The 11,792-nt window shown below is 50.1% G+C and overlaps 1 protein-coding gene across 1 annotated transcript; it reads right to left on the bottom strand.

The window, feature by feature from the left end:
• Positions 1 to 8,130: 8,130 nt before the first annotated feature.
• LOC144175014 (uncharacterized) lies at positions 8,131 to 11,363 on the bottom strand. The gene is made up of 2 exons (XM_077704022.1): positions 11,072 to 11,363; positions 8,131 to 8,315 (listed from the first exon to the last, which is right to left on the bottom strand). Exons 1-2 carry the CDS (start codon positions 11,307 to 11,309, stop codon positions 8,209 to 8,211), a joined length of 345 nt encoding a protein of 114 aa, XP_077560148.1. The 5' UTR covers positions 11,310 to 11,363; the 3' UTR covers positions 8,131 to 8,208.
• Between the last annotated feature and the right edge of the window lie 429 nt (positions 11,364 to 11,792).

Below are 11,792 nucleotides of genomic sequence, written 5' to 3'. Positions count from 1 at the left end.
GTCTCGCCACACCTGTCAGGTCAGCCATGAGGTCAGCCATGACTTCTACCGCGAGCCAAACTAGCCAGACGGCAGGAATGGCTCAACCGCTTGTCCTGCATACGCCTCGCACACCGAAAGCATTTCACGGGGATAGCTTTGAAGACGTCGACGATTGGCTTGAGAGCTTTGAACGGGTGGCCTCATTCAATGAATGGGATAACCGTCGAAACCTCAGGATGGTTTATTCCTCTTTGGAGAATTCAGCTCAGACTTGGTTTGAAAACCATGAAGCCACCATGGACACTTGGCAAGAATTTCGGCGACAGCTCTTGGCCACATACCGCAGTGGCGAACGAAAGGAGCTGGCTGAGATCGCCCTTCAGTCACGTTTCCAGGGTCCAAACGAGACTGTGGCCATGTTTGTAGAAGACATGTGCCGACTGTTTAGACGGGCCGACCCCGACATGCCCGAGGAGAAAAAGGTGCGGCATTTAATGAGAGGTGTAAAGGAGCAGCTGTTCACAGGCCTTGTTCGGAATCCACCGGGTAGCGTTGCTGACTTCCTTAAAGAAGCAGCAGCAATGGAGCGCGCGCTGCAGCAACGTGGGATGCAGTACGGCCGTCAGTCTCATCCCCAGACATCAAGCTGCCATGCTCTAGCGCCGGGGAACACGGATGACTTTTCTCTGCGTCAGCTTATAAGAGCCATTGTTCGCGAGGAACTTGAGCTCCAAAAAGCCAACCTCGTTGGTCGTCAGCCAAGCGTGGCCTCCCTTTCCGCCGTAGTCCGCGAGGAGATACGTCAGGCATTGCAACCCACACCGCCACCGCAGAGCACCTACGCTACAACTTACGACGTGCCTGCACCCCATGCAACAACTTACGACGTGCCTGCACCCCATGTCATGGCGTACGCAGACGCTCTGCGCAGACCTCCCTATGGGCCTCAACGTTATCAGCCTCCAACTGCACCCAGGCAGCAGCGGTTCACCAGCAGCGCTGCGGCGATGGATCCAGACCAGCCTGCTAGAAAAGCGGTGATATGGCGCACTCCGGACAACAGACCCCTCTGTTATCATTGCGGGGAAGCGGGCCACGTTCCGCGCTACTGCCCCTACCGCAGGATGGGCATGCGAGGGTTTTCGCCTGATGCCCCTCGACCCCGCTACGGCGAACGACCTCGTGAAATTCAGGAGTACCTAGCCTCCCATCTGCTCCCTCCGCCGCAGCAGCAACGCCAGTCCAGATCACCTTCGCCGCAACGCTTCATGTCCCCTCGACGCCCACTCTCGACTACGACGACCGCCGAGGCTGGTGGAAGGTCCCGTAGCCCCCGCCGGGGAAACTGAGGACGGCGTCCTCCGGGGGTAGGGCTGCCGCCGCTCACATTTCGCAACATCCTCCACCGGCTCTACGACGCGAAGCGAGACCCGACGCCCCTGCCTCACCACCGCGACGACCCGACCCCGAACCCGCTTTTGCAGCGACTCGAACAGACGACTTGACGCCTAGCCCAGAAACGCACCATGAAAACGCTGGCGTAGTATCCGCCGAAATTCTGATTTCAGCCGACGACTACCCTTTGACGGCTCTAGTGGACACAGGAGCGGACTTTTCTGTAATGAGCAGCCAGCTTGCTGGCCGGTTAAGAAAGGTGGTAACACCATTGAGCGGCCCCGCGATTCGCTCGGCTGGCGGCCACCTCCTTACACCGCTTGGAGTTTGCACGGCCAGAATTAAGATACGAGACGCGTATTTCCCGGCCTGTTTCCTTGTCCTGCGAGAGTGTTCAAAGCCACTCATCCTCGGACTAGACTTTCTTTATGAGTATGGGGCCATCATCGACCTGCGGGAGCTCCTGGTCACGTTCTCCACCAACCGAACTGTCATAACCGAATCCGAGCCGCGTTGTATGGCATTACGCCTTTGCGATGGTCACGTGACGCTGCCCCCCCGAGCAAGTGTGTTTGTTTCCGTCAAGTGCGACAGTGACCTTACGTGCGGAATAGCCGAAGCTAACGTGCCCCTTCTGTTGGAACGACAGATCAGCGTGGCCCGGGGAGTGGTTGAAATCCGGAACTATCGCACGGACATTCTCCTAACGAATTTCAGTGCCGCACCCCAGCATCTTAACCAGGACACAGCTGTAGCCTATCTCGCAGAAATAGCGGGCATCGATGAAATAGCTACTGTACAGAATACATTGGATCAAGATCGACAAGACGTCTTGAACATTTCTACAGTCACAGCGACTGCTGAGCCTACCAGTCTTGTTGAAATTAGCCCCAGTCTAACCCAAGAGCAAAAGCACCTACTCCAGGCTCTCATCAGCTCGTTCAGTGATTGCTTTGCCTCCTCGACCAAGGTAAAGCGCACTGGCCTAGTTAAACACCGCATTATAACCGGAGATGGAGAGAGACCTGTTCGGCAACAACCGTACAGGGTTTCGTCAAAAGAACGAGAGGCAATTCAACGCCAGGTCAAGGAGATGCTGCGGGATGACGTGATACAGCCGTCTAAAAGTCCGTGGGCGTCACCTGTCGTTCTCGTTGCTAAGAAAGACGGTACCCTCCGCTTCTGCGTCGACTACCGAAGACTTAACAAAATTACGAAAAAGGATGTATATCCCTTGCCACGTATCGATGACTCCCTCGATCGACTCCGCCATGCCAGATATTTTTCTTCCATTGACCTGCGTAGCGGATACTGGCAGATTGAAGTTGAGGAACGAGTCCGTGAAAAGACTGCCTTCATTACCCCTGACGGATTGTTCGAGTTTAAAGTGCTGCCATTCGGACTTTGCTCTGCACCTGCCACATTCCAGCGAATGATGGACAGCGTTCTCTCGGATCTCAAATGGCACTCTTGTCTCGTTTACTTGGATGATGTAGTCATCTTTTCGGCGACGTTTGATGAACATCTCGAACGCCTCCGCGCAGTATTTCATGCGATCCGTGCAGCCGGTCTCTCCCTCAAGCCAGAAAAGTGCCACTTCGCCTTCGAAACACTTAAGTTTCTTGGACATGTGGTGAGCTCTCAGGGCGTGAGCCCAGACCCCGAGAAGACGTCTGCGGTAAGATCGTTCCCAACGCCAACTGACAAACGTGCCATTCGCCGATTCCTGGGTCTTTGTGCGTATTATCGACGATTTGTGGCCGACTTTTCAAAAATGGCAGAGCCCCTAACCCGCTTGACAAGGGACGACGTACCTTTCGTGTGGGGAGAAGAACAGTGCATAGCTTTCGAGGAGCTCAAGAGGCGCTTGCAAACGACCCCTATACTTGGTCATTTTGACGAAGACGCCAAGACTGAGCTGCACACAGATGCAAGCAACGTTGGTCTCGGCGCCGTTTTAGTACAGTGGCAAGAGGGAGTTGAGCGAGTGATTGCCTACGCAAGTCGCACTTTGTCACGGGCGGAGAAAAACTACTCGACGACAGAAAAGGAGTGCTTGGCGGTAATATGGGCGATTACAAAATTCAGACCCTACTTGTATGGCCGGCCATTTCGCGTCGTTAGTGACCATCACTGCTTGTGCTGGCTGGCAAGTCTCAAGGACCCGTCGGGACGCCTTGCGCGGTGGAGCCTCAAGCTTCAGGAGTTCGATGTCACCATCGTGTATAAATCCGGGAAGCGGCACACAGACGCTGACTGCTTGTCGCGAGCTCCCCTTGAGCGTAATCCTGGCCACTCGGAAGAGGACAATACGTTCCTCGGAGCCTTGGAAGCTACAGATCTTGCCCAGCAACAGAGAGACGACTCGGAGCTCCAGCCACTCATTGAGTACATCGAGGGACGTAGCGCGGTTATCTCACGACTTTTTAGGCGCTCACTTTCATCTTTCGTTCTCCGGGACGGCGTGCTCTTTAAAAAGGGTTTCAGCCTACAGGATCCGAATACCTTTTGGTTGTACCGACAAGCCTGCGCGGCGACGTTCTACACGCTTGTCACGACGAGCCCTCGTCGGGGCACTTAGGCTTCGCTCGCACAATGGCGCGCATCCGCCAGAGGTACTACTGGCCAAAGTTAGCCGCGACAATCAAACGCTACGTCACAACGTGCCGGGATTGCCAGCGCCGCAAATCACCATCCACTCGGCCAGCCGGCTTCTTACAGTCTATCGATCCCCCGAACCTGCCATTTCAACAGATTGGCATGGATTTACTAGGCCCATTTCCTTTGTCGTCAGCTGGTAACAAGTGGATTGTGGTCGCTACCGACTATCTTACACGGTACTGCGAAGCAAAGGCAATACCACGAGGAACATCAGCGGAAATTGCTACATTTTTCCTCCACAGTATCGTGCTCCGCCATGGTGCCCCAGCAGTCGTCATTACCGACCGAGGAACTGCCTTTACATCAGCGCTTACTGAAGAATTAATGAAACTTACCTACACCGACCATCGCCGCACAACTGCATACCATCCGCAAACCAACGGTCTGACCGAGCGGCTCAATAAGACCATCGCTGATATGATTTCCATGTATGTTAACGATGACCACAAGAACTGGGATGAGGTACTACCCTACGTGGTTTTCGCGTACAACACGGCTCCACAGGAAACAACCGGCTTTACTCCTTTTCGTCTCGTTCATGGTCGGGAGGTCACCACAATGCTTGATTCGATGCTCCTGCCCAGTGGAACTGAAGCACCCACTTCAGGCGCCGAAGAATTCACTAGGTGCGCCGAAGCAGTTCGGAACCTCGCGCGAAATAAAATACGGAACCAACAAAAAATCGAAGCCCGCCGATATAACAACAAGCACAGAGAGGTGGTTTACCAGTCTGGAGACCAGGTTTTGGTGTGGAGCCCTGTCCGCCTACGAGGGAGATCCGAAAAACTGTTTCGCCGCTATTTCGGCCCCTACAAAGTGGTGCGTCAACTCAGTGAGGTTACGTATCAGGTAGTTCCCGAAGGAACTGTTCGATCTCGACGGAGGGCTTTTCCAGAAGTTGTTCATGTAGCCAGGATGAAGCTGCACCACTCACGGTGAGCGCCGATGCCCGTTCAATAGACTTGATGGACTTCCGGCTACTGAAGTTACAATCTCCCTCCTGGAGGAGTGCCAAAGACGCCTCCAAGACTGTGAAGGACTGTCAGAACTATAGTAGCAATTGTGTTGTGTTTAGAGCCTTCCTTTTCATTGTTTCCACTTTTCTTTCGCATCGAGTCGATGCTTTTTGAAGGGGAGGGTAGTGCCACAGACACTATGAACGGTAACTATACCCGCAAGGGTATGCGCCGACTACTCTGAAACCGCCATGACCACTAGGCGGAGCCAGTGACTTGGCTAGAGGAAGAAGACGCTTTGCCTGCTTGCTCGCTACCTTCTGTGGGCTCGATTCTAATTAAAACTAGTCTCCTGTTTGGCAACCATCTGGCCCTCTCGCGACAATATTTTTATGAGGGCCAAACGGAATGCCAAACTGAAGAATGCGTACGTGTTCCTAAGGGTTCGTTTCTTCTTAAATCACTGGGTCAGGAACAAGGTAAGTCATAGACTAAGCGCTAAAAGGGTCAGGAGCCCCTGCGAAGATCTGCGAAGGAGGACTTCGGTTTTTGAGAAAAGCATGGTGACGTTGTGTAATCCTGATCGTCACAATGGCACGACAAATTAAGCGCACGACACTAGATCCACGCTGAAATCAATTCCCTTAATAACAATGATGAGAGAGAGAATGCTCTTTAATGTGAACTAGTGAGGTTAACAATGATGAAGACTCAGGGCAATGTAATCAAATCAAGCTGGACACTACTCGAGGCAACGTTACTGACCAAACTACGGGATGTTGCAAACATTGATTGCTCACGGTGGCGCCTAAACGCACCACACCTTGCTTGCCATAAGTGCGGTATTTAGCCTAATCCGCGCCAGGAAGCATGCAAGAAAAAACATCAAAGTTCAGTGTGTTTGAGGTCATCGCGAAGAAAGAGAAAAGGCGTTTAATCTGGTGGGTCAGAGGGTTTTCAAATAATGTTTAGGGCCAGATAAGTTCATCAAGGGCCCAGGATAGTCGTAGTGCTCATGAAACCGGCTAAATACAGAATTACACCCAAAAGCTATTTTTTTAAAGCACAACACTATAAATCGTGGTGTAAAAATAAATCAACCGGAAAACAAACTCATCCTAATTACTCTATAAGAGGAACCAAGGGCCATGTGAAATATTTCACTATTATATCCCTTTTTTCGTTACTTTATTCTGTACAAAGCTTATTACGCAAAAACTGTCTACGGTTTCACAGGAAAAAAGTGTTACCTTTGCCACAGCTTTGCAGCGACAAATCCGCGCAGAAAGAATAACGTCAATTAAAACGTATGTCAGTTTAACACAGAAACAAAATCGCTGCACAAATGTGTTACTGGTGCACTGACGTGTATCTGGGGTGGTGCATCACACGGCGACTTTGGCATCCAACAATAGGCACGAACTAAACCAATCACGCCGAATTTATGTTTATATAGCGACATGGGATTTTAGGAATGCATACGATCTGGCGGTGGCCTATAATTGAAATTTCTGTTGATTATCGAGCGATTCTGTGAAGACTTCGGGATTAATTTAAAAATTTCTGCCCTAACACATGCCACTGATATTATCTTTTCAGCCTTAATTCCAAAACATTCTGGCATTGTGCCAGAATGTTTTTCGCCGTAGCCCTGAGGGACAGAAAGCAGGCGTCAGCGCTCCCCTGCAGTTCTTGCTCCCTTAATGCTTTTAATAGACCTTTAGTACTCACCGATGAAAAAAAAATGGCAGCATCTCCACCCCGTGAATGATGACGAGGGTGCGGAGTACGGGGACTCGAAATGACATCCAAGTTGCGGCCCCAATGACATCCGATTTGCGTCCCGACCGTCATTTGGTTTGAGCCGTGAGTTGCACCTTTATTATTCCCTGACTGAAACTGCAACTCACTGATCAAATCGAATTTCGCTTGATTTTCGCTTGATGTTGGTGTGCGGATTGATGGACGCGGACGGACATTGGGAGGTCCTAAGGTACTCCGCACCGTTACAGGCCAGGGAGTAAGCCGTTTGACTCTCGGTTACTAACTCATGGTTGTAGACCAGTGGGTAACACGAATGACACTAATTCTGTCTTGTTTACCAGACACAGGCTCGAATCCTGCCGGTGCCTGTGTGATTTTTTGCGATTGTAAATGCTATGCGCACGGACGCGGACGGACATTGTGCGGTCCTAAGGTACTCCGCACCTAAAAGCCGCAGCCCAGTGACCTCGATGGAAGAACGTCAGAACGACAGCCGGCGGACAAGATTTAAAAAAATGCTGACTGCGTTTACCTATAAAGAGATGCGACGACTCAAGCAATATTCCTAAAGCTAAGAGCATCATTGATAGTGGTAGGCCCAGGCCATGTAACTCCACTCTGCATCGAACGCTTCACTAACCCTCTCCCTCATGAACTAGTAACGCAACAAGGTAATGGAGTCAAGCGTTTTATTTCCTTCTAAGCTTATAACGGCCGCTCATTTCCGACCCGCTTTCATTTTGTACTAAATGTGATTTTGAACGATTTAATGTTATTGTGCAATATCAGGAAATATAGGTTGTGGTCATTCTGAGCCAGCAAATACTATACGAATAAGTTCTAACCACCCTTCAATTACTCCTCCAACCATTGGTTATTTTCTTGCTTCTGAGACTCATAAGTCAGCGGCGCCCTTTCTCAGCATGCCAAGAAAATGTTTGTCAAAGATTTTCGCAACCGGCAGAAATATACCACTTCCAGTAACGTCACAACAGAGAAAATTTCCACACTGCAATAATTAACCCAACTCAGGGTTAGTCCCTCCAGATCTGAGAGTGAGGTCAAAGATAGAACAAGGTAAAGCAATCACCGATCACCGCTGCGGATACTTACATTGCCTGTTGTGTCAGTACTAGCCGAAGCACAACGCCGCCTCGCCGCTTTTTGTTCATGCTGTGGTAATGTGTGAGACTGTGGTGGTAGTGCGTTGTGAAAATACACTAACAATAGTCGTGTTGTGACAAAGGACATCACGACCACCGGATGGCCTCTTTCTTGCGGTGAATTAACCCAGTGAACACCTACCGATACATAAAATGGAACTAGAAGTCTCCCACTGTAATGTTTCAAAAAGTCAGATTGAGAAACCGAGTACGTAGGAACATGTTTATTCGCCGAAACAGCAACACTCACATAAAATTCACTCGTATGGCACATTCCCTCAAAACAATCAAGTCCATCCTTCTTTTCCGAGAGCGCCTTGAGGTTCACCACCATCCACCACCGCCGAACTTGCCAAACTTGCCGCCGCCGAACTTGCCACCGCCAAATCCACGGCTGCAAGTACATACAAGAACGCACGCAAACGATGAGTTTTGTTGTCAAATGCTGTAACATGTATAGAACCTCTCATCTTTTGCGAAGCCACAGCTGCAATCTTTCAAACCTGGCAGTATTTGACCTAAAATATGCACGGAACGCATTAAATTCGTCTTTACAAACATCTCCGGAAGGCTGCCACTTATGCTGGCCACGCCTTGTTCCAAGAGCGATTTAGGTAGCACGTTGCCACCTCCTGCAAAACTTCTGCAAAAATGCCCCACATTAGAGCACTGCATGGGCCCGGGCTCAATGCCGCGGGCCCGGGCCGGGCTCGGGCTCGACGCCGTGGGCCCGGGCCGGGCTCGGGATTGAAATCATAGGCACGGCCGTTAATAGGTCCGACGTGAAGTGTAGAAAAGAGCATCAAAATTAATTTTCTTGGTTTATTTTTGCGCGCTTCTTGCTGTTATTTGTACGCATTGTTTTAAACAAGTGTTTTGCGAGGCCTGATGGTTGCTATACTGCAATTTTAATGACATTTCTTGTACTGCATCAAGATTTTATATTTTGGTGTATAACATACCAAAGATACGATTACAAGGAATGCCCAAGAAGGGAAGGAATTAATTCAGACATCCTGGAGCTGTGCACCTATGTCTATGTATGCACACGTGTGTTTTAGAAGTCGCACCAATCAAAATGCGGCTGCCGTGGTCGGGAATCAAACTCGCGTACCACAGAATTACCACCGCTTAACAATCACTGGAGGGGAAGTATTTCAACGCCCGTACATACTCATTGATTCAAATGCGGATCAAAAAAATTTAAGCAATACCAACTTGTGGCCGAGACAACCACGTGAAGTTGCCAAGAGTCTGGTCTTCAAAGGTGATGGTGTCTCTCGTGTAAGGATTTACGAGCTATTTTAAGCCGATGTGGCGTGAACTGCAGACGGTGTAAGCTAAACTACGTGCACTTTTAAACCCTTATTTTTTGCGTTTCAGTTCATGACGTGCTTGTTCAGACTAGATGCTCCGTCTGATAAACAAACTTCCTTCAGCGTCAAGACCGGGCCTGGTCACACACGCCGCACGGACCTTCCCTAGACCAAAAAAAAAAAGAAATTGCCGGGCCGGGCCGGGCCTGGGCTTGAGATGGCGGGCCCGGGCCGGGCTCGGGCCAGGCTCACTTATGATTGCCCGGGCCCTGACCGGGCTCGGGCTAGGTGTTACGGGCCCGGGTCTGGTTCGGGCTTCGCGAAGCGGGCTCGGACCGAGCTCGGGCCTTAAAATCTGGCCCGTGCAGTGCTCTACCCCACATAACTCACGGACTTTTCTAATGGCGCTTTGCAAAAAGAAAAATTTTAGAAGGCCGTGTACGTTCAACTTGCGCGCCGATCGTGCTGCGTTTTAGGTTAGCCTCCTGCTCAAGAAACGCACCTTCCGTTTTTAGACAAAACCACCAATTGGTCGATGTTAACCCCCGAAACCACATCTGTAAAAACGGAGCGACTCCCGACTTCTGCCAGCGATTAGGTGTACACTGACACATTTAGGTTTACAAAATAAAGGTTTTAGCTACAATGCAATTTGTGTCAGGCAAAGTTAATTTACAGAAAGTAGATTATTGGGACCATCAACTTCTAATCTGCGTCAAAACCGGTGTAGTAGGGATATTTTTGGTCACTACACCGTTCATTTGCTGGTGCGGTGGCAGACTACCAAAGCTGCTTATGTTTCAAGTGCGTATGTTTTAGGGCGATTCTCAAACCATACCTAGAAACATCGTGCAATGCTGACACATGTAACGTGGCACGATTAGGCGGGAACTATATTTTAAAACGCGAATACAGCGAATGGACGAGACAACAGAGGTGAACAGAGGAATAACGATTATCTGCTCGCATCAGATTCAATGACGGGACTCCTTCCCATCGGATTTCAGGAAATACTCTGGTGTTGTTCACACTTCCAAACTGCAGCCGCTCTGCGGTAATAAACCCCGAATTTCTTGAACACATTATTACACACCCGATTTCTTCCAGGTTCGCAGCAATCCAAATGACCCTCTGACTACTCCGTCTCATACAGTGATTTAAAACAAAAAAAGCACGCTTATACAATTACCTTGTATCTTTGAAACTCGTAGCCCAGCATGCGGGTGCGAAGGATAGTCGCAACTTTATTTCAATTTCGGCGGCGCAAAAATGTTACGCATTACTCCCCGCTGCCAGAGATATCCCGCGACCAAGCAAATTGTCATGAATCTTTCTAGATCATAAATGTATTCTTTCACAGTTCAGAAAGCAGTAGCAGCGAAATTTTTAGTAGTGAGCATGCAAGTTTTAGAACGTCTTAATACTGAACACTACAATTTGGAGGGCTCATGGGCATAAATTGCCATTAGATATACCATGCGGACGAACCTTATTTGGCGCCAGGAAAATAATGCGGAGTAATAATGCACGGCAAAGTTTTCTTATTTTTTTAGCGTTTCCGAAAACGTTGAGCGTTTTAAATGATTGGAATAAATGAGCGTGCTTCTAAATTAATTGCGGCACCTCTGGTAATGTAGCCCAAAACGAATCGTCAAATATTCGCAGCCATTTCTGACATTTGATGCTTTGAATAGGCGATTTTTATATCAATCATATGTCTCTATGACACAAAATTCCCCATAATAGAACCTAGATCTGAGTAGGCATTTGTATTCCAACAATATTTTATGCTCTGTAGTTACCGCAGCCTCATGGCTATGACAATAAATCTCACCCGAATCCACCTCCGTAACCACCTCCGTAACCACTTCCGAAGCCGCCGCTTCCGTAGCCGCCGCTTCCGTAGCCGCCGCTTCCGTAGCCGCCGCTTCCGTAGCCGCCTCCGTAGCTGGTTCCATAGGTACTCCTGTAGCCACCAGAGTAGCTGCTGCCATACTTTTGAAAGCCTCTTCCGTACCCGCCGTAGCCTCCAAGACCACCGCCAAGCCCGCTGCCGTAGCCGCCACCGCCATAGCCACCAAGGCCTCCACCGTAGCCTCCAAGGCCTCCACCGTACCCGCCAAGGCCTCCACCGTACCCGCCAAGACCACTGCCGTAGCCACCTCCATAGCCACCTCCGCCGTAGCCACCTCCGCCGTAGCCACCACTACCGTACCCCCTGTAGCCACCAGAGCCACCGTAGCCGCCAAAGCCACCGTAGCCGCCGGTGCCGCCAAGGAGGTAGCCGGCGCGGGCCCGGTCGACGACGACCAAGACAACCACGGCAAAAAGCGCGACTACGAGCCGGTTCATTCTTTTATAACCTGAGAGAGGGGAAAAAACGAAGCATGAGTATTTACGTTCTTACAATCGAAAGTCAGAGTACCAATGAACCAAAGCGTGCGCATGGTGAAAACATGTTCGTATTATTTACCGAGCCGCATTAATGTAAGAAGTGCGGAACGCAATGTTTAAGACTCATGTTCTTCGGGAATTGTACCGCCAGCTTTTTTGTA

This window comes from Haemaphysalis longicornis, unplaced genomic scaffold, assembly GCF_048455015.1.
Source record: "Haemaphysalis longicornis isolate Haplotype H1 unplaced genomic scaffold, Haemaphysalis longicornis Haplotype H1 scaffold_3, whole genome shotgun sequence".
NCBI classification, from domain to species: domain Eukaryota; kingdom Metazoa; phylum Arthropoda; class Arachnida; order Ixodida; family Ixodidae; genus Haemaphysalis; species Haemaphysalis longicornis.
This window is presented reverse-complemented; position numbering and strand designations above follow the sequence as displayed.

What these genes read in the sequence shown, in the direction of transcription:
- LOC144175014 (XM_077704022.1), bottom strand. Translation starts at nt 11,309, where the DNA reads ATGGCGGTGGCGGCTACGGCAGCGGGCTTGGCGGTGGTCTTGGAGGCT. An exon ending in GGTTACGGAGGTGGATTCGG is followed by an intron (nt 8,316 to 11,071) that starts GTGAGATTTATT and finishes ATGTACTTGCAG; the next exon opens with CCGTGGATTTGGCGGTGGCA.